This window comes from Anarhichas minor, unplaced genomic scaffold (genome assembly GCF_050575085.1).
Source record: "Anarhichas minor isolate MPS153535 unplaced genomic scaffold, ASM5057508v1 ptg000057l, whole genome shotgun sequence".
NCBI classification, from domain to species: Eukaryota; Metazoa; Chordata; class Actinopteri; order Perciformes; family Anarhichadidae; genus Anarhichas; species Anarhichas minor.
The window spans coordinates 291,618-315,701 of NW_027466503.1; the positions used below are offsets into that span (position 1 = coordinate 291,618).

The 24,084-nt window shown below is 37.9% G+C and overlaps 1 protein-coding gene across 1 annotated transcript in view; it reads right to left on the bottom strand.

The window, feature by feature from the left end:
- nyap2a (neuronal tyrosine-phosphorylated phosphoinositide-3-kinase adaptor 2a) overlaps window positions 1-23,656 on the bottom strand; it is an 81,705-nt gene extending 58,049 nt beyond the window's left edge. Inside the window, exons 1-5 of the mRNA XM_076076456.1 lie at window positions 23,454-23,656; window positions 21,681-21,982; window positions 19,909-20,952; window positions 17,436-17,560; window positions 9,621-9,633 (exon numbers count right to left, since the gene is read on the bottom strand). Of these exons, the coding sequence (XP_075932571.1) occupies window positions 9,621-9,633; window positions 17,436-17,560; window positions 19,909-20,952; window positions 21,681-21,982; window positions 23,454-23,656 (1,687 nt within the window). The remainder of the gene's footprint in view (window positions 1-9,620; window positions 9,634-17,435; window positions 17,561-19,908; window positions 20,953-21,680; window positions 21,983-23,453) is intronic.
- Window positions 23,657-24,084: the final 428 nt, after the last annotated feature.

Sequence of the window (24,084 nt, forward strand, 5' to 3'; positions counted from 1 at the left end):
TCTTTACATTTAAACCTGACCTCCTGTTATCATCTTTACATTTAAACCTGAACTATTGTTATCATCTTCACATTTAGAGCTGACCTTCTGTTATCATCTTTACATTTAAACCTGAACTATTGTTATCATCTTCACATTTAGACCTGACCTTCTGTTATCATCTTTACATTTAAACCTGACCTCTTGTTATCATCTTTACATTTAAACCTGACCTCTTGTTATCATCGTCACATTCAAACCTGACCTCTTGTTATCATCTTTACATTTAAACCTGACCTCTTGTTATCATCGTCACGTTCAAACCTGACCTCCTGTTGTCATCTTTACATTTAAACCTGACCTCCTGTTATCATCTTTACATTTAAACCTGACCTCTTGTTATCATCTATACATTTAAACCTGACCTCCTGTTATCATCTTTACATTGAAACCTGAACTTTTGTTATCATCGTCACATTAAGACCTGACCTGTTATCATCTTTACATTAAAACCTGAACTATTGTTATCATCTTCACATTTAGACCTGACCTCCTGTCATCATCTCCACATTTAAACCTGACCTCCTGTTATCATCTTTACATTCAAACCTGAACTTTTGTTATCATCTTCACATTTAGACCTGACCTCCTGTTATCATCTTTACATTTAAACCTGAACTATTGTTATCATCTTCACATTTAGAGCTGACCTTCTGTTATCATCGTCACGTTCAAACCTGACCTCTTATTATCATCTTTACATTTAAACCTGACCTCTTGTTATCATCGTCACGTTCAAACCTGACCTCTTATTATCATCTTTACATTTCAACCTGACCTCTTGTTATCATCTTTACATTTAAACCTGACCTCTTGTTATCATCGTCACGTTCAAACCTGACCTCCTGTTGTCATCTTTATATTGAAACCTGACCTCCTGTTGTCATCTATACATTTAAACCTGAAATCCTGTTATCATCTTTACATTCACACCTAACCTCTTGTTATCATCTATACATTTAAACCTGAACTTTTGTTATCATCTTCACATTTAGATCTGACCTGTTATCATCTTTACATTCAAACCTGAACTTTTGTTATCATCTTCACATTTAGACCTGACCTCCTGTTATCATCTTTACATTTAAACCTGAACTATTGTTATCATCTTCACATTTAGAGCTGACCTTCTGTTATCATCTTTACATTTAAACCTGAACTATTGTTATCATCTTCACATTGAGACCTGACCTTCTGTTATCATCTTTACATTCACACCTGACCTCCTGTTATCATCTTCACATTTAAACCTGACCTTCTGTTATCATCTTTACATTCACACCTGACCTCCTGTTATCATCTTCACATTTAAACCTGACCTCTTGTTATCATCTTTACATTTAAACCTGACCTCGTTATCATCTTTACATTTAAACCTGACCTCTTGTTATCATCGTCACATTCAAACCTGACCTCTTGTTATCATCTTTACATTTAAACCTGACCTCTTGTTATCATCGTCACGTTCAAACCTGACCTCCTGTTGTCATCTTTATATTTAAACCTGACCTCCTGTTGTCATCTATACATTTAAACCTGAACTCCTGTTATCATCTTTACATTCACACCTGACCTCCTGTTATCATCTTTACATTTACACCTGACCTCTTGTTATCATCGTCACGTTCAAACCTGACCTCCTGTTGTCATCTTTACATTTAAACCTGACCTCCTGTTATCATCTTTACATTTAAACCTGACCTCCTGTTATCATCTTTACATTGAAACCTGAACTTTTGTTATCATCTTCACATTTAGACCTGACCTGTTATCATCTTTACATTGAAACCTGAACTATTGTTATCATCTTCACATTTAGACCTGACCTCCTGTCATCATCTCCACATTTAAACCTGACCTCCTGTTATCATCTTTACATTCAAACCTGAACTTTTGTTATCATCTTCACATTTAGACCTGACCTCCTGTTATCATCTTTACATTTAAACCTGAACTATTGTTATCATCTTCACATTTAGAGCTGACCTTCTGTTATCATCTTTACATTTAAACCTGAACTATTGTTATCATCTTTACACTTAAACCTGAACTATTGTTATCATCTTCACATTTAGACCTGACCTTCTGTTATCATCTTTACATTCACACCTGACCTCCTGTTATCATCTTCACATTTAAACCTGACCTTCTGTTATCATCTTTACATTCACACCTGACCTCCTGTTATCATCTTCACATTTAAACCTGACCTCTTGTTATCATCTTTACATTTAAACCTGACCTCGTTATCATCTTTACATTTAAACCTGACCTCTTGTTATCATCTATACATTGAAACCTGACCTCCTGTTATCATCTTTACATTGAAACCTGAACTTTTGTTATCATCTTCACATTTAGACCTGACCTGTTATCATCTTTACATTGAAACCTGAACTATTGTTATCATCTTCACATTTAGACCTGACCTCCTGTCATCATCTCCACATTTAAACCTGACCTCCTGTTATCATCTTTACATTCAAACCTGAACTTTTGTTATCATCTTCACATTTAGACCTGACCTCCTGTTATCATCTTTACATTTAAACCTGAACTATTGTTATCATCGTCACATTCAAACCTGACCTCCTGTTGTCATCTTTACATTTAAACCTGACCTCCTGTTATCATCTTTACATTTACACCTGACCTCTTGTTATCATCGTCACGTTCAAACCTGACCTCCTGTTGTCATCTTTACATTTAAACCTGACCTCCTGTTATCATCTTTACATTTAAACCTGACCTCTTGTTATCATCTATACATTTAAACCTGACCTCCTGTTATCATCTTTACATTGAAACCTGAACTTTTGTTATCATCTTCACATTTAGACCTGACCTGTTATCATCTTTACATTGAAACCTGAACTATTGTTATCATCTTCACATTTAGACCTGACCTCCTGTCATCATCTCCACATTTAAACCTGACCTCCTGTTATCATCTTTACATTCAAACCTGAACTTTTGTTATCATCTTCACATTTAGACCTGACCTCCTGTTATCATCTTTACATTTAAACCTGAACTATTGTTATCATCTTCACATTTAGAGCTGACCTTCTGTTATCATCTTTACATTTAAACCTGAACTATTGTTATCATCTTCACATTGAGACCTGACCTTCTGTTATCATCTTTACATTCACACCTGACCTCCTGTTATCATCTTCACATTTAAACCTGACCTTCTGTTATCATCTTTACATTCACACCTGACCTCCTGTTATCATCTTCACATTTAAACCTGACCTCTTGTTATCATCTTTACATTTAAACCTGACCTCGTTATCATCTTTACATTTAAACCTGACCTCTTGTTATCATCGTCACATTCAAACCTGACCTCTTGTTATCATCTTTACATTTAAACCTGACCTCTTGTTATCATCGTCACGTTCAAACCTGACCTCCTGTTGTCATCTTTATATTTAAACCTGACCTCCTGTTGTCATCTATACATTTAAACCTGAACTCCTGTTATCATCTTTACATTCACACCTGACCTCCTGTTATCATCTTTACATTTACACCTGACCTCTTGTTATCATCGTCACGTTCAAACCTGACCTCCTGTTGTCATCTTTACATTTAAACCTGACCTCCTGTTATCATCTTTACATTTAAACCTGACCTCCTGTTATCATCTTTACATTGAAACCTGAACTTTTGTTATCATCTTCACATTTAGACCTGACCTGTTATCATCTTTACATTGAAACCTGAACTATTGTTATCATCTTCACATTTAGACCTGACCTCCTGTCATCATCTCCACATTTAAACCTGACCTCCTGTTATCATCTTTACATTCAAACCTGAACTTTTGTTATCATCTTCACATTTAGACCTGACCTCCTGTTATCATCTTTACATTTAAACCTGAACTATTGTTATCATCTTCACATTTAGAGCTGACCTTCTGTTATCATCTTTACATTTAAACCTGAACTATTGTTATCATCTTTACACTTAAACCTGAACTATTGTTATCATCTTCACATTTAGACCTGACCTTCTGTTATCATCTTTACATTCACACCTGACCTCCTGTTATCATCTTCACATTTAAACCTGACCTTCTGTTATCATCTTTACATTCACACCTGACCTCCTGTTATCATCTTCACATTTAAACCTGACCTCTTGTTATCATCTTTACATTTAAACCTGACCTCGTTATCATCTTTACATTTAAACCTGACCTCTTGTTATCATCTATACATTGAAACCTGACCTCCTGTTATCATCTTTACATTGAAACCTGAACTTTTGTTATCATCTTCACATTTAGACCTGACCTGTTATCATCTTTACATTGAAACCTGAACTATTGTTATCATCTTCACATTTAGACCTGACCTCCTGTCATCATCTCCACATTTAAACCTGACCTCCTGTTATCATCTTTACATTCAAACCTGAACTTTTGTTATCATCTTCACATTTAGACCTGACCTCCTGTTATCATCTTTACATTTAAACCTGAACTATTGTTATCATCGTCACATTCAAACCTGACCTCCTGTTGTCATCTTTACATTTAAACCTGACCTCCTGTTATCATCTTTACATTTACACCTGACCTCTTGTTATCATCGTCACGTTCAAACCTGACCTCCTGTTGTCATCTTTACATTTAAACCTGACCTCCTGTTATCATCTTTACATTTAAACCTGACCTCTTGTTATCATCTATACATTTAAACCTGACCTCCTGTTATCATCTTTACATTGAAACCTGAACTTTTGTTATCATCTTCACATTTAGACCTGACCTGTTATCATCTTTACATTGAAACCTGAACTATTGTTATCATCTTCACATTTAGACCTGACCTCCTGTCATCATCTCCACATTTAAACCTGACCTCCTGTTATCATCTTTACATTCAAACCTGAACTTTTGTTATCATCTTCACATTTAGACCTGACCTCCTGTTATCATCTTTACATTTAAACCTGAACTATTGTTATCATCTTCACATTTAGAGCTGACCTTCTGTTATCATCTTTACATTTAAACCTGAACTATTGTTATCATCTTTACATTTAAACCTGAACTATTGTTATCATCTTCACATTTAGACCTGACCTTCTGTTATCATCTTTACATTCACACCTGACCTCCTGTTATCATCTTCACATTTAAACCTGACCTTCTGTTATCATCTTTACATTCACACCTGACCTCCTGTTATCATCTTCACATTTAAACCTGACCTCTTGTTATCATCTTTACATTTAAACCTGACCTCGTTATCATCTTTACATTTAAACCTGACCTCTTGTTATCATCGTCACATTCAAACCTGACCTCTTGTTATCATCTTTACATTTAAACCTGACCTCTTGTTATCATCGTCACGTTCAAACCTGACCTCCTGTTATCATCTTTATATTTAAACCTGACCTCCTGTTGTCATCTATACATTTAAACCTGAACTCCTGTTATCATCTTTACATTCACACCTGACCTCCTGTTATCATCTTTACATTTACACCTGACCTCTTGTTATCATCGTCACGTTCAAACCTGACCTCCTGTTGTCATCTTTACATTTAAACCTGACCTCCTGTTATCATCTTTACATTTAAACCTGACCTCTTGTTATCATCTATACATTTAAACCTGACCTCCTGTTATCATCTTTACATTGAAACCTGAACTTTTGTTATCATCTTCACATTTAGACCTGACCTGTTATCATCTTTACATTGAAACCTGAACTATTGTTATCATCTTCACATTTAGACATGACCTCCTGTCATCATCTCCACATTTAAACCTGACCTCCTGTTATCATCTTTACATTCAAACCTGAACTTTTGTTATCATCTTCACATTTAGACCTGACCTCCTGTTATCATCTTTACATTTAAACCTGAACTATTGTTATCATCTTCACATTTAGAGCTGACCTTCTGTTATCATCTTTACATTTAAACCTGAACTATTGTTATCATCTTCACATTTAGACCTGACCTTCTGTTATCATCTTTACATTCACACCTGACCTCTTGTTATCATCTTTACATTTAAACCTGACCTCTTGTTATCATCGTCACCTTCAAACCTGACCTCCTGTTGTCATCTATACATTTAAACCTGAAATCCTGTTATCATCTTTACATTCACACCTGACCTCTTGTTATCATCTATACATTTAAACCTGACCTCCTGTTATCATCTTTACATTGAAACCTGAACTTTTGTTATCATCTTCACATTTAGACCTGACCTGTTATCATCTTTACATTGAAACCTGAACTATTGTTATCATCTTCACATTTAGACCTGACCTCCTGTCATCATCTCCACATTTAAACCTGACCTCCTGTTATCATCTTTACATTCAAACCTGAACTTTTGTTATCATCTTCACATTTAGACCTGACCTCCTGTTATCATCTTTACATTTAAACCTGAACTATTGTTATCATCTTCACATTTAGACCTGACCTTCTGTTATCATCTTTAGATTCACACCTGACCTCCTGTTATCATCTTCACATTTAAAACTGACCTCTTGTTATCATCTTTACATTTAAACCTGACCTCTTGTTATCATCGTCACATTCAAACCTGACCTCTTATTATCATCTTTACATTTAAACCTGACCTCTTGTTATCATCTTTACATTGAAACCTGACCTCTTGTTATCATCGTCACGTTCAAACCTGACCTCCTGTTGTCATCTTTATATTTAAACCTGAAATCCTGTTATCATCTTTACATTCACACCTGACCTCTTGTTATCATCTATACATTTAAACATGACCTCCTGTTATCATCTTTACATTGAAACCTGAACTTTTGTGATCATCTTCACATTTAGACCTGACCTCCTGTCATCATCTCCACATTTAAACCTGACCTCCTGTTATCATCTTTACATTCAAACCTGAACTTTTGTTATCATCTTCACATTTAGACCTGACCTCCTGTTATCATCTTTACATTTAAACCTGAACTATTGTTATCATCTTCACATTTAGAGCTGACCTTCTGTTATCATCTTTACATTTAAACCTGAACTATTGTTATCATCTTCACATTTAGACCTGACCTTCTGTTATCATCTTTACATTCACACCTGACCTCCTGTTATCATCTTCACATTTAAACCTGACCTCTTGTTATCATCTTTACATTTAAACCTGACCTCTTGTTATCATCGTCACGTTCAAACCTGACCTCTTATTATCATCTTTACATTTAAACCTGACCTCTTGTTATCATCTTTACATTTAAACCTGACCTCTTGTTCTCATCTCTACAGTCAAAACTGACCTATTGTTATCATCTTCACATGTAAACCTGACCTCTTGTTATCATCTTTACATTTAAACCTGACCTCTTGTTATCATCGTCACGTTCAAACCTGACCTCTTGTTATCATCTTTACATTTAAACCTGACCTCTTGTTATCATCTTTACATTTAAACCTGACCTCTTGTTATCATCGTCACGTTCAAACCTGACCTCCTGTTGTCATCTTTATATTTAAACCTGACCTCTTGTTGTCATCTATACATTTAAACCTGAACTCCTGTTATCATCTTTACATTCACACCTGATCTCCTGTTATCATCTTTACATTTAAACCTGACCTCTTGTTATCATCGTCACGTTCAAACCTGACCTCCTGTTGTCATCTTTACATTTAAACCTGACCTCTTGTTATCATCTTTACATTTAAACCTGACCTCTTGTTATCATCTATACATTTAAACCTGACCTCCTGTTATCATCTTTACATTGAAACCTGAACTTTTGTTATCATCTTCACATTTAGACCTGACCACCTGTCATCATCTCCACATTTAAACCTGACCTCCTGTTATCATCTATCCATTTAAACCTGAACTCTAGTTATCTTCTTCACATTTAGACCTAACCTCTTGTTATCATCCATACATTTAAACCCGATCTCCTGTTATCATCTTTACATTTAAACCTGACCTCTTGATATCATCGCCACGTTCAAACCTGACCTCCTGTTGTCATCTTTACATTTAAACCTGACCTCCTGTTATCATCTATACATTTAAACCTGAACTCTTGTTATCATCTTCACATTTAGACCTGACCTCCTGTTATCATCTTTACATTTAAACCTGACCTCTTGTTATCATCTATACATTTAAACCTGACCTCTTGTTATCATCTCCACATTTAAACCTGAACTCTTGTTATCATCTTCACATTTAGACCTGAACTTCTGTTATCATCTTCACATTTAGACCAGACCTCTTTTTATCTTCACATTTAAACCTGACCTCCTGTTATCATCTTCACATTTAGACCTGAACTTCTGTTATCATCTTCACATTTAGACCAGACCTCTTTTTATCTTCACATTTAAACCTGACCTCCTGTTATCATCTTTACATTTAAACCTGAACTCTTGTTATCATCTTCACATTTAGACCTGACCTGTTATCATCTATACATTTAAACCTGAACTCTTGTTATCATCTTCACATTTAGACCTGACCTCTTGTTATCATCTATACATTTAAACCTGAACTCTTGTTATCTTCTTCACATTTAGACCTGACCTCTTGTTATCATCCATACATTTAAACCCGATCTCCTGTTATGATCTTTACATTCACACCTGACCTCGTTATCATCTTTACATTCAAACCTGAACTTTTGTTATCATCTTCACATTTAGACCTGACCTCCTGTTATCATCTTTACATTTAAACCTGAACTATTGTTATCATCTCCATATTTAGACATGACCTCCCGTTATCATCTCCACATTTAGACCTGACCTCCCGTTATCATCTTCACATTTAGACCCGACCTCCTGTTATCATCTTCACATTTAAACCTGAACTCTTGTTATCATCTCCACATTTAAACCTGAACTCTTGTTATCATCTTCACATTTAGACCTGACCTGTTATCATCTTCACATTTAGACCTCAACTCTTGTTATCATCTTCACATTTAAACCTGAACTCTTGTTATCATCTCCACATTCAAACCTGAACTCTTGTTATCTTCTTCACATTTAAACCTGACCTCCTGTTATCATCTCCACATTTAGACCTGAACTCTTGTTATCATCTTCACATTTAGACCTGACCTCCTGTTATCATCTTTACATTTAGACCTCAACTCTTGTTATCATCTTCACATTTAAACCTGAACTCTTGTTATCATCTTCACATTTAGACCTGACCTCTTGTTATCATCTATACATTTAAACCTGAACTCTTGTTATCTTCTTCACATTTAGACCTGACCTCTTGTTATCATCCATACATTTAAACCCGATCTCCTGTTATGATCTTTACATTCACACCTGACCTCGTTATCATCTTTACATTTAAACCTGAACTATTGTTATCATCTCCATATTTAGACATGACCTCCCGTTATCATCTCCACATTTAGACCTGACCTCTTGTTATCATCTTTACATTCAAACCTGAACTCCTTTTATCATCTTCATATTGAAACCTGAACTCTTGTTATCATCTTCACATTTAGACCTGACCTGTTATCATCTTCACATTTAGACCTCAACTCTTGTTATCATCTTCACATTTAAACCTGAACTCTTGTTCTCATCTCCACATTCAAACCTGAACTCTTGTTATCTTCTTCACATTTAAACCTGACCTCCTGTTATCATCTCCACATTTAGACCTGACCTCTTGTTATCATCCATAAATTTAAACCCAATCTCCTGTTATCATCATCACATTTAGACCTGACCTCTTATCATCTATACATTTAAACCTGAACTCTTGTTATCATCTTCACATTTTGACCTGACCTGTTATCATCTTTACATTTAGACCTGACCTTTTGTTATCATCTTCATATTTAAACCTGAACTCTTGTTATCATCTTCACATTGAGACCTGACCTCTTGTTTTCATCTTTACATTCAAACCTGACCTCCTTTTATCATCTTCACATTGAAACCTGAACTCTTGTTATCATCTTCACATTTAGACCCGACCTCCTGTTATCATCTTCACATTTAGACCTCAACTCTTGTTATCTTCTTCACATTTAAACCTGACCTCCTGTTATCATCTCCACATTTAGACCTGAGCTCTTGTTATCATCTTCACATTTAGACCTGACCTCCTGTTATCATCTATACATTTAAACCTGAACTCTTGTTATCATCTTCACATTTAGACCTGACCTCTTGTTATCATCTATACATTTAAACCTGAACTCTTGTTATCATCTCCACATTTAGACCTGACCTCTTGTTATCATCCATAAATTTAAACCCAATCTCCTGTTATCATCATCACATTTAGACCTGACCTCTTATCATCTATACATTTAAACCTGAACTCTTGTTATCATCTTCACATTTTGACCTGACCTCCTGTTATCATCTTTACATTTAGACCTGACCTTTTGTTATCATCTTCATATTTAAACCTGAACTCTTGTTATCTTCTTCACATTTAAACCTGACCTCCTGTTATCATCTCCACATTTAGACCTGAACTCTTGTTATCATCTTCACATTTAGACCTGACCTCCTGTTATCATCTTTACATTTAGACCTCAACTCTTGTTATCATCTTCACATTTAAACCTGAACTCTTGTTATCATCTTCACATTTAGACCTGACCTCTTGTTATCATCTATACATTTAAACCTGAACTCTTGTTATCTTCTTCACATTTAGACCTGACCTCTTGTTATCATCCATACATTTAAACCCGATCTCCTGTTATGATCTTTACATTCACACCTGACCTCGTTATCATCTTTACATTTAAACCTGAACTATTGTTATCATCTCCATATTTAGACATGACCTCCCGTTATCATCTCCACATTTAGACCTGACCTCTTGTTATCATCTCCACATTTAGACCTGACCTCTTGTTATCATCTTTACATTCAAACCTGACCTCCTTTTATCATCTTCATATTGAAACCTGAACTCTTGTTATCATCTTCACATTTAGACCCGACCTCCTGTTATCATCTTCACATTTAAACCTGAACTCTTGTTATCATCTCCACATTTAAACCTGAACTCTTGTTATCATCTTCACATTTAGACCTGACCTGTTATCATCTTCACATTTAAACCTGACCTCCTGTTATCATCTCCACATTTAGACCTGAGCTCTTGTTATCATCTTCACATTTAGACCTGACCTCCTGTTATCATCTATACATTTAAACCTGAACTCTTGTTATCATCTTCACATTTAGACCTGACCTCTTGTTATCATCTATACATTTAAACCTGAACTCTTGTTATCATCTCCACATTTAGACCTGACCTCTTGTTATCATCCATAAATTTAAACCCAATCTCCTGTTATCATCATCACATTTAGACCTGACCTCTTATCATCTATACATTTAAACCTGAACTCTTGTTATCATCTTCACATTTTGACCTGACCTCCTGTTATCATCTTTACATTTAGACCTGACCTTTTGTTATCATCTTCATATTTAAACCTGAACTCTTGTTATCATCTTCACATTGAGACCTGACCTCTTGTTTTCATCTTTACATTCAAACCTGACCTCCTTTTATCATCTTCACATTGAAACCTGAACTCTTGTTATCATCTTCACATTTAGACCCGACCTCCTGTTATCATCTTCACATTTAGACCTCAACTCTTGTTATCTTCTTCACATTTAAACCTGACCTCCTGTTATCATCTCCACATTTAGACCTGAGCTCTTGTTATCATCTTCACATTTAGACCTGACCTCCTGTTATCATCTATACATTTAAACCTGAACTCTTGTTATCATCTTCACATTTAGACCTGACCTCTTGTTATCATCTATACATTTAAACCTGAACTCTTGTTATCTTCTTCACATTTAGACCTGACCTCTTGTTATCATCCATACATTTAAACCCGATCTCCTGTTATGATCTTTACATTCACACCTGACCTCGTTATCATCTTTACATTCAAACCTGAACTTTTGTTATCATCTTCACATTTAGACCTGACCTCCTGTTATCATCTTTACATTTAAACCTGAACTATTGTTATCATCTCCATATTTAGACATGACCTCCCGTTATCATCTCCACATTTAGACCTGACCTCTTGTTATCATCTCCACATTTAGACCTGACCTCTTGTTATCATCTTTACATTCAAACCTGACCTCCTTTTATCATCTTCATATTGAAACCTGAACTCTTGTTATCATCTTCACATTTAGACCCGACCTCCTGTTATCATCTTCACATTTAAACCTGAACTCTTGTTATCATCTCCACATTTAAACCTGAACTCTTGTTATCATCTTCACATTTAGACCTGACCTGTTATCATCTTCACATTTAGACCTCAACTCTTGTTATCATCTTCACATTTAAACCTGAACTCTTGTTATCATCTCCACATTCAAACCTGAACTCTTGTTATCTTCTTCACATTTAAACCTGACCTCCTGTTATCATCTCCACATTTAGACCTGAACTCTTGTTATCATCTTCACATTTAGACCTGACCTCCTGTTATCATCTTTACATTTAGACCTCAACTCTTGTTATCATCTTCACATTTAAACCTGAACTCTTGTTATCATCTTCACATTTAGACCTGACCTCCTGTTATCATCTTGACATTTAGACCTGACCTCTTGTTATCATCCATAAATTTAAACCCAATCTCCTGTTATCATCATCACATTTAGACCTGACCTCTTATCATCTATACATTTAAACCTGAACTCTTGTTATCATCTTCACATTTTGACCTGACCTCCTGTTATCATCTTTACATTTAGACCTGACCTTTTGTTATCATCTTCATATTTAAACCTGAACTCTTGTTATCATCTTCACATTGAGACCTGACCTCTTGTTTTCATCTTTACATTCAAACCTGACCTCCTTTTATCATCTTCACATTGAAACCTGAACTCTTGTTATCATCTTCACATTTAGACCCGACCTCCTGTTATCATCTTCACATTTAGACCTCAACTCTTGTTATCTTCTTCACATTTAAACCTGACCTCCTGTTATCATCTCCACATTTAGACCTGAGCTCTTGTTATCATCTTCACATTTAGACCTGACCTCCTGTTATCATCTTTACATTTAGACCTCAACTCTTGTTATCATCTTCACATTTAGACCTGACCTCCTGTTATCATCTATACATTTAAACCTGAACTCTTGTTATCATCTTCACATTTAGACCTGACCTCTTGTTATCATCTATACATTTAAACCTGAACTCTTGTTATCTTCTTCACATTTAGACCTGACCTCTTGTTATCATCCATACATTTAAACCCGATCTCCTGTTATGATCTTTACATTCACACCTGACCTCGTTATCATCTTTACATTCAAACCTGAACTTTTGTTATCATCTTCACATTTAGACCTGACCTCCTGTTATCTTTACATTTAAACCTGAACTATTGTTATCATCTCCATATTTAGACATGACCTCCTGTTATCATCTCCACATTTAGACCTGACCTCTTGTTATCATCTCCACATTTAGACCTGACCTCTTGTTATCATCTTTACATTCAAACCTGACCTCCTTTTATCATCTTCATATTGAAACCTGAACTCTTGTTATCATCTTCACATTTAGACCCGACCTCCTGTTATCATCTTCACATTTAAACCTGAACTCTTGTTATCATCTCCACATTTAAACCTGAACTCTTGTTATCATCTTCACATTTAGACCTGACCTGTTATCATCTTCACATTTAGACCTCAACTCTTGTTATCATCTTCACATTTAAACCTGAACTCTTGTTATCATCTCCACATTCAAACCTGAACTCTTGTTATCTTCTTCACATTTAAACCTGACCTCCTGTTATCATCTCCACATTTAGACCTGAACTCTTGTTATCATCTTCACATTTAGACCTGACCTCCTGTTATCATCTTTACATTTAGACCTCAACTCTTGTTATCATCTTCACATTTAAACCTGAACTCTTGTTATCATCTTCACATTTAGACCTGACCTCTTGTTATCATCTATACATTTAAACCTGAACTCTTGTTATCTTCTTCACATTTAGACCTGACCTCTTGTTATCATCCATACATTTAAACCCGATCTCCTGTTATGATCTTTACATTCACACCTGACCTCGTTATCATCTTTACATTTAAACCTGAACTATTGTTATCATCTCCATATTTAGACATGACCTCCCGTTATCATCTCCACATTTAGACCTGACCTCTTGTTATCATCTCCACATTTAGACCTGACCTCTTGTTATCATCTTTACATTCAAACCTGACCTCCTTTTATCATCTTCATATTGAAACCTGAACTCTTGTTATCATCTTCACATTTAGACCCGACCTCCTGTTATCATCTTCACATTTAAACCTGAACTCTTGTTATCATCTCCACATTTAAACCTGAACTCTTGTTATCATCTTCACATTTAGACCTGACCTGTTATCATCTTCACATTTAGACCTCAACTCTTGTTATCATCTTCACATTTAAACCTGAACTCTTGTTATCATCTCCACATTCAAACCTGAACTCTTGTTATCTTCTTCACATTTAAACCTGACCTCCTGTTATCATCTCCACATTTAGACCTGAACTCTTGTTATCATCTTCACATTTAGACCTGACCTCCTGTTATCATCTTTACATTTAGACCTCAACTCTTGTTATCATCTCCACATTTAGACCTGAGCTCTTGTTATCATCTTCACATTTAGACCTGACCTCCTGTTATCATCTTTACATTTAGACCTCAACTCTTGTTATCATCTTCACATTTAGACCTGACCTCCTGTTATCATCTATACATTTAAACCTGAACTCTTGTTATCATCTTCACATTTAGACCTGACCTCTTGTTATCATCTATACATTTAAACCTGAACTCTTGTTATCTTCTTCACATTTAGACCTGACCTCTTGTTATCATCCATACATTTAAACCCGATCTCCTGTTATGATCTTTACATTCACACCTGACCTCGTTATCATCTTTACATTCAAACCTGAACTTTTGTTATCATCTTCACATTTAGACCTGACCTCCTGTTATCTTTACATTTAAACCTGAACTATTGTTATCATCTCCATATTTAGACATGACCTCCTGTTATCATCTCCACATTTAGACCTGACCTCTTGTTATCATCTCCACATTTAGACCTGACCTCTTGTTATCATCTTTACATTCAAACCTGACCTCCTTTTATCATCTTCATATTGAAACCTGAACTCTTGTTATCATCTTCACATTTAGACCCGACCTCCTGTTATCATCTTCACATTTAAACCTGAACTCTTGTTATCATCTCCACATTTAAACCTGAACTCTTGTTATCATCTTCACATTTAGACCTGACCTGTTATCATCTTCACATTTAGACCTCAACTCTTGTTATCATCTTCACATTTAAACCTGAACTCTTGTTATCATCTCCACATTCAAACCTGAACTCTTGTTATCTTCTTCACATTTAAACCTGACCTCCTGTTATCATCTCCACATTTAGACCTGAACTCTTGTTATCATCTTCACATTTAGACCTGACCTCCTGTTATCATCTTTACATTTAGACCTCAACTCTTGTTATCATCTTCACATTTAAACCTGAACTCTTGTTATCATCTTCACATTTAGACCTGACCTCTTGTTATCATCTATACATTTAAACCTGAACTCTTGTTATCTTCTTCACATTTAGACCTGACCTCTTGTTATCATCCATACATTTAAACCCGATCTCCTGTTATGATCTTTACATTCACACCTGACCTCGTTATCATCTTTACATTTAAACCTGAACTATTGTTATCATCTCCATATTTAGACATGACCTCCCGTTATCATCTCCACATTTAGACCTGACCTCTTGTTATCATCTCCACATTTAGACCTGACCTCTTGTTATCATCTTTACATTCAAACCTGACCTCCTTTTATCATCTTCATATTGAAACCCGACCTCCTGTTATCATCTTCACATTTAAACCTGAACTCTTGTTATCATCTCCACATTTAAACCTGAACTCTTGTTATCATCTTCACATTTAGACCTGACCTGTTATCATCTTCACATTTAGACCTCGACTCTTGTTATCATCTTCACATTTAAACCTGAACTCTTGTTATCATCTCCACATTCAAACCTGAACTCTTGTTATCTTCTTCACATTTAAACCTGACCTCCTGTTATCATCTCCACATTTAGACCTGAACTCTTGTTATCATCTTCACATTTAGACCTGACCTCCTGTTATCATCTTTACATTTAGACCTCAACTCTTGTTATCATCTTCACATTTAAACCTGAACTCTTGTTATCATCTTCACATTTAGACCTGACCTCCTGTTATCATCTTGACATTTAGACCTGACCTCTTGTTATCATCCATAAATTTAAACCCAATCTCCTGTTATCATCATCACATTTAGACCTGACCTCTTATCATCTATACATTTAAACCTGAACTCTTGTTATCATCTTCACATTTTGACCTGACCTCCTGTTATCATCTTTACATTTAGACCTGACGTTTTGTTATCATCTTCATATTTAAACCTGAACTCTTGTTATCATCTTCACATTGAGACCTGACCTCTTGTTTTCATCTTTACATTCAAACCTGACCTCCTTTTATCATCTTCACATTGAAACCTGAACTCTTGTTATCATCTTCACATTTAGACCCGACCTCCTGTTATCATCTTCACATTTAGACCTCAACTCTTGTTGTCTTCTTCACATTTAAACCTGACCTCCTGTTATCATCTCCACATTTAGACCTGAGCTCTTGTTATCATCTTCACATTTAGACCTGACCTCCTGTTATCATCTTTACATTTAGACCTCAACTCTTGTTATCATCTTCACATTTAAACCTGAACTCTTGTTATCATCTTCACATTTAGACCTGACCTCCTGTTATCATCTTGACATTTAGACCTGACCTCTTGTTATCATCCATAAATTTAAACCCAATCTCCTGTTATCATCATCACATTTAGACCTGACCTCTTATCATCTATACATTTAAACCTGAACTCTTGTTATCATCTTCACATTTTGACCTGACCTCCTGTTATCATCTTTACATTTAGACCTGACCTTTTGTTATCATCTTCATATTTAAACCTGAACTCTTGTTATCATCTTCACATTGAGACCTGACCTCTTGTTTTCATCTTTACATTCAAACCTGACCTCCTTTTATCATCTTCACATTGAAACCTGAACTCTTGTTATCATCTTCACATTTAGACCCGACCTCCTGTTATCATCTTCACATTTAAACCTGAACTCTTGTTATCATCTTTACATTCAAACCTGACCTCCTGTTATCATCTTCACATTTAGACCTGACCTTCTGTTGTCATCTTTACATTCAAACCTGACCTCCTCCTCCAGACAGCATCATAGTGGGGCTGACAGATGACCTCCCCATCCTGCTTGAAACTGGACTGGACTGTCCGTCTCTGTCTTTACTGTCATGTCTTGGCAGAGACCTGGAGTCACCTACAGAGACACAACAAGATAAAGACAGACGAGTGAGTCATGATGAGTGACTTAAACTATACTTTGTTTCCTATAAACTATAATTTATTCGTCCAAGATGACATAGAATCAATCTGCAAGACAAATAACCCCAAACAGAGACAGAGAACCAGCAGCTAGATGGTCTAAAGAATGAAACTTCAATGATTAAAGAATGCATGATAACCTGTAAGATGAAAAATAATAAGAATAATAAGAACTCTCCAGGTTCTTTCTCATGACATTGAATGCCCTTTGGAGATGAACTTCTCTGTAAAGTGTTTGAGTTCAGGAGGCTGCATATATATATATATATAACAACATCAAACTAGAGCACGATGGGTATTTACTTTACTCTTCTGTCGTCAATGTTTGTGTACATTACAGATACAGAAAACAGGCAGAAGATTTCACTCTCTAATCAGTATAAATAATGAAACTGATTTGAAAATGAATGAGCGGATTCACTGTGAAAAGTGCTAACAATGGTCAAAATATCTTTGAAATGCTGCAGCCTGCGAGAAAAGAAAAGTATTTTCTTCTTTCTAACCGTTCACCTCAAATGTGCTGTCATGTCTGAATAAAGCTACGTTCATGAAATAATCTCCTCTTCTCTGAATGACAAAGAGCTGCTGGCAGCAGAACAAAGTGCGGTTTTAGTGTTGCCGAATAATTGAGAAATAAATATTCTGGATTAATGCATGACATAAAACAAAATCATTGGTTGCTGCTTTTATTCATCGTTATTCTACAATTTGCGGTCAGTTTTAAATGGTGTTTTATTTGAACTTGGCTGAAGAGGCTGCTATGTGGGGATGGACGCTCACAATGTCAAGAGGAAAATAACAATATACCCAAACCCTTTGGAAATGAAAGTGGATCACACAATTCTAAGTGGGGCTGATGACCTATTCGCCCAATGCAATATTATTGGCTCTTTGCCAAATACTGTTGTCATCATTTGCCTGTAGCTGTAAGAAGTGAGTACTTTAGTAAGACAATAGGATGGTTGCAGCCTCCCTCACTGATCTGTGGAGGATCACTGCTAGGACCTTGCCTGGTCATTGACTGAAAGGTGATCTGCCTTTTTTTGGTATCTCTTTTGGTCACTACCCAAAGCTCATGGCCATAGCTGAGGGTCTGAACAAAGATGGACTGGTAAATCAAGAGCTTTGCCTTCCGGCTCAGCTCCTTCTTCATCACAACGGTCTGGTTCAACGCCTTTGTCACTGATGACACTGAACCGAACCTCCTGTCCATCTCACATTAAATTTGGCCCTCACTGGGGATCAAGAGCCAGAGATACTTAAACACTCTGCCTTGGAGCAGTGACTCACTACCAAACCGGAGGGTGCAATCCACCGATTTCAGGCAGAGAACAAGGAACTCAGAATTCGAGTTCTGACTCTCATCCTGATCTCTTCACACTCAGCTGCAAACTGCCTCAATGCTGCTGAAGGTCACATTCTGACGAAATTCTGAGGTCCCCAAACCGGACCCTCTCCTACCCCCGGCTGAGCCTTGAAATACTGGGTTTACTAGGTCTGTCCGGCAGCCTCCTCCACCATCTAATCCAACTCACAACCAGATGGTGATCAGTTGACAGCTCTGCTCCTCTCTTCAACTGAGTGTCCAAGTCATACGGCCTCAGATCTCATGATACGACCACAAAGTCATTCATCGATCTTTGGCCGAGGGTGTTCTGGTACAGAGTACACTTCTGAACCACCCTATGCTCGAACATGGCCAATCACTGACAAGCAAAGAAGTCCAATCTGCCCTTAATGTAGTGTTCAGGGGGTGTTATCTATGTAAATAATAAACAATCACCTGTCCTTATATACTGTTAAACTTTAGAGGGTGTAGGGCTGTATTTCTTTTTCTTCTTTCTAATTTTATTTGACCCTGTCTTTTGTCTTTCTTGACTATATGTAAAGTCCAGGAACTCTCACATTTTAAGACTTTGGACTCTTTGAAAAATAGTGTTTTACGCAGTTTACTGATATAGTACATAAGTAGTATTTATTTAGGACTGAAGAGTTACCCTCACCCTCCTCGCTATTTCAGCCTCCTGATCTTTTTTTCCAGCCCATGTCTAGCTGACGTAAGACTGATGTAAAATTGATAGACTGACTGTAGTAATGATGTAGTACAGATGTTGTTCAGATGTAACACTGACTGTTATTTATTGCCTTCACCCTCCCTGTTCTTCCTGCCTATTGATCCTGGCTTTACCACCTGTCTACTAGATGTAAAACTGGTTCTAAACTGTTGTAGTTCTGGAGTAGTCATAGTACTGTTAAAGAACTCATGCAGAACTGAATATTTACCTTCACTCCCTTTGCTTTTCCTGCCTCCTGTCACTTTCTTCATCACCTGTCTACCTGAGGTAAACAGGTTGTTGAGTTCATCCAATGGGCTTGTGGGCGTCTGTGACCTCATCGACACGTTCTGCATGGAGCCATGGGTGGAGGAGGAGTTACTCAGTTTAGCCCCGGCCTCCCCGGCCCTGTGTGAGGATGAGGAAGAGGAAGAGGAAGAGCGAGGCATACTTCCTCCTGCCATCAAAGCGTCATACGGTGGAGGTCTCTTCAGGGACAGGGGAGTCAAAGAGCGACCCATGCTGACCGGAGAAGGACATGCTGATTGGCTTCGGGGGTAACCATGCCCACTGTGGGCGGAGCCAGACGTCTTGTAGAGGTTGGAGTGGAGAGGTGGAGCTGATGAGCGGCCGGAGGAGGTGATGGTGTTTGTGGAGGCCAGGTCCCGGTCTCGGTCTCGGTCCCGCTCTTTGCGATGGTGGGTGGAGCTCTGAGGATATTCGACACCACCCGACTTGCTGTAGGAGGCATTATCCATCATGGGCAGCCGTGTGACCTCTAAAGGGGTGAGGGGTGACTCGTCAGAATTCGGGGAGCACTTAGCAGGGAGGGGGGGGAAGACGAGCAGCGGTGGGCGGTGAGTCAGGAGGTTGGGGAAAGGTGGAGGGATGTCGCAGAGAGAGCCACGGGACGTCCAGGCTTCAGGATCTATGATGGTGGAGTGAGCATCCTGCAGGAAGTCCTCCAACATTGGATACTTCATCTCCTCGTACACCGACTCACTCTGCTCGTCCTCCACATCTTCTTGACCTTTTAGCTCTCGCATGATGTTTCCCACCATCTCAATGTAGACGGGCTCCTCGTCGTCCGTGTCCCTCGATGCCTGACTCTGACTCTGGGACAAAGATTTATCCCATCGCAAGGAAGACTTCTTGTTGCCTTGGTTATGGATGTAAGATTCATCAAAGGAGGTGCTGAGCTGAGTGTTTGGGTTCCTTTTAGGTTTGGGTGGAGGCAGCTTCCTGTAGTCTTCACTGTAGAGATGACATCGAGCTGCAGACAAACAGACAGACAGTGATGTTAGAATCTGAAGCTTCATCACTTCTGAAAGAAAAATTCTTAAACATGGGACAGGTGTCATGTTTAACCAACAGGTGTCATGTTTAGCCAACAGGTGTCATGTTTAACCAACAGATGTCATGTTTAACCAACAGGTGTCATGTTTAACCAACAGATGTCATGTTTAACCAACAGGTGTCATGTTTAACCAACAGCTGTCATGTTTAACCAACAGATGTCATGTTTAACCAACAGGTGTCATGTTTAACCAACAGCTGTCATGTTTAACCAACAGTTGTCATGTTTAACCAACAGGTGTTATGTTTAACCAACAGGTGTCATGTGTTAAACAACAGGTGTCATGTTTAACCAACAGGTGTCATGTTTAACCGACAGGTGTCATGTTTAGCCGACAGATGTCGTGCTTAGTCGACAGGTGTCGTGTTTAACCGACAGGTGTCGTGTTTAACCAACAGGTGTCATGTGTTAAACAACAGGTGTAATGTTTAGCCAACAGGTGTCATGTTTAACCAACAGATGTCATGTTTAGCCAAAAGGTGTCATGTTTAACCAACAGGTGTCATGTTTAACCAACAGGTGTCATGTTTAGCCAAAAGGTGTCAGGTTTAACCAACAGGTGTCATGTTTAGCCAACAGGTGTCATGTTTAACCAACAGATGTCATGTTTAGCCAAAAGGTGTCGTCGGGTGTTCGTTTCTCACCTTCAGCCTGCTCCGAAGTCTCTTTGGTCTCTTTCTTGGTGACTCCAGAGCCTCCATTCACCATCTCAGAACTGCTGCTCAGTTTGGTGTTGGGGTCTCTCTTGGGTTTGGGCGGAGGTCTTTTACGGTTTGGATTGGAGTCGTCTTCTCCACCCACCGAGTGGAGGGACTGGGATCGGACAGTGAAGCCCTGACTTGGTGGCGGCAGACGGTCCTGTGGTGCCGGCATCGTCATGAAACCCATCCTGAAATGTTTTCCAGAGTATGCCCCGTCTGTTGCCATGGCTACATCTTCACCAATCCTGGATGGACCAGTGGAAAGACAAAGTTGTAGATCATCAACCAATCACACAACACCCGAGTGTCACGAACCAAAACTAATCTGATTAACAACTCACCACAATACCACTGTTATTTGAAATTACTGTACTGAATTCATTCTTCATGAATAAACACATTTTAATCAGAATCTGAACAGTCACAGGAAGCAGTTGTTTTCAGCCATGTTTAAATGTATTTTTCTCTCGTAGTGACTTCAGTAACTTCCTGTTTGTTCCTACGACAGACAACATGAACTGGAAGTTTTCTTTACAAAGAAAGTTGGACAAAGAGACATGCTTACTTTACATCAGCTGGCTCGACAAAGTCTAAAACTCCAGTCAGACAAGTCAAGAATCAACTATCACGATGGTGTTATCAACTGTGGTTTGCTACACTTCCACTGCATGGTACATTATGGTGAATGCTGATTCAGCAGCATTCACACTATTGAGATCCACATTTTTAATTCAACGTCTTCAACTTCAATTTCGTTTATCTCTCTAACAGTTTTTGGACTCTTCTGCATGCATTTAGTCTGTGGTATTTATACTTTGTTCAGAATTCTGCTTAGAGGCTACAGGATCGATTTCTACAGGCAGAATATGTTTATAGTATTTATTCATTATTTGTGTCCATATTTATAGATATTGTGATTGTAAAATCATTATTTAATAACCCAGAATATGGTCAGAGTGTGTTTTGAACACTGGAAAGTATTTATTAGGTTAGTTGTTTCAGGGGAAATTTAAATGATGTAACTCATATGCGATCAAACTCAAGTGACTGAATGTAAATGAGGATAATGTAAAAAGTGTGTGTGTGTGGTGTGTGTGTGTGTGGTGTGGTGTGGGTGTGTGGTGTGTGTGTGTGTGTGTGTGGGGTGTGTGTGTGGTGTGTGTGTTGTGTGTATGTGTGTGGTGTGTGTGTGTGGTGTGTGGTGTGTGTGTGGTGTGCGTGTTTGGTGTGTGTGGTGTGTGTGGTGTGTGGTGTGTGTGTGTGTGTTTGTGGTGTGTGTGTGGTGTGTGTGTTGTGTGGTGTGTGTGTGTGTGTGTATGTGTGGTGTGTGTGTGTGTGGTGTGTGTGTGTGTGGTGTGTGTGTGTGTGTGGTGTGTGTGTGTGTGTTTGTGGTGTGTGTGTGTGTGTGGTGTGTGTGTGTGTGTGTGTGTGGTGTGTGTGGTGTGTGTGTGTGGTGTGTGTGTGTGTGTGTGGTGTGGTGTGTGTGTGTTGTGTGGTGTGTGTGTGGTGTGTGTGTGTGTGTGTGGTGTGTGTGTGGTGTGGTGTGTGTGTGTTGTGTGGTGTGTGTGGTGTGTGTGTGTGGTGTGTGTGTGTGTGTGTGGTGTGTGTGTGGTGTGGTGTGTGTGTGTTGTGTGGTGTGTGTGTGTGGTGTGTGTGTGTACATCTACATTCAGCAGTGGTCACGTTTTTAAGCTTTTATCTGTTTGTGTGCTCTACCTCTTGATGGCCTCTTCCTGTCTTCTCTTCTTCTGGTGTTTTTCCTGCAGGTAGGTCCAGTTGTTCTGGTTGCGGATGCGGTCGCTCTCTCTGGCGATGTCCGAGGCGTTTTGGATCACCAGACCGTCGTACGTTCGAAGGCCGCTCTCCTCCACATATTGACAAAAGCTCCTGAAGGAAGACGCCTCCTCCTGAGATGTCATGATTCTCCAGAAGACCTGAGGAGGATCAGAAAGGACCATGTCTCTGTAGATAACACTGTTTACAGTCTGTCTCTGATATTCATTCAGATGTTTCCTCTCAGAGAGTTCATCCCAGTGAGTGAGATTAGTCCTTCTCTTCTCTCCTGAGTGCACAGTGAACCACAGTCAGACACAATAAATCAAAGTGCAGCACACACAGGATACGAGTACAGACATCTCATTCAGAACAAGACGGAGAGAACTAGTTCTGCATGTTGCTTCATCAGATTCACGGCTTGATTTCCAGCAGCTGTTATTAGCAAAGAATCAAACTCCACTACAGAAGTCAACAGTAATAGGCAGACACATAAATATTACAATATAGATCAATATATTACAAGATACAGAAGATGTCAAGAGTACAATAGAGTAGACATTTCCATAAGGTA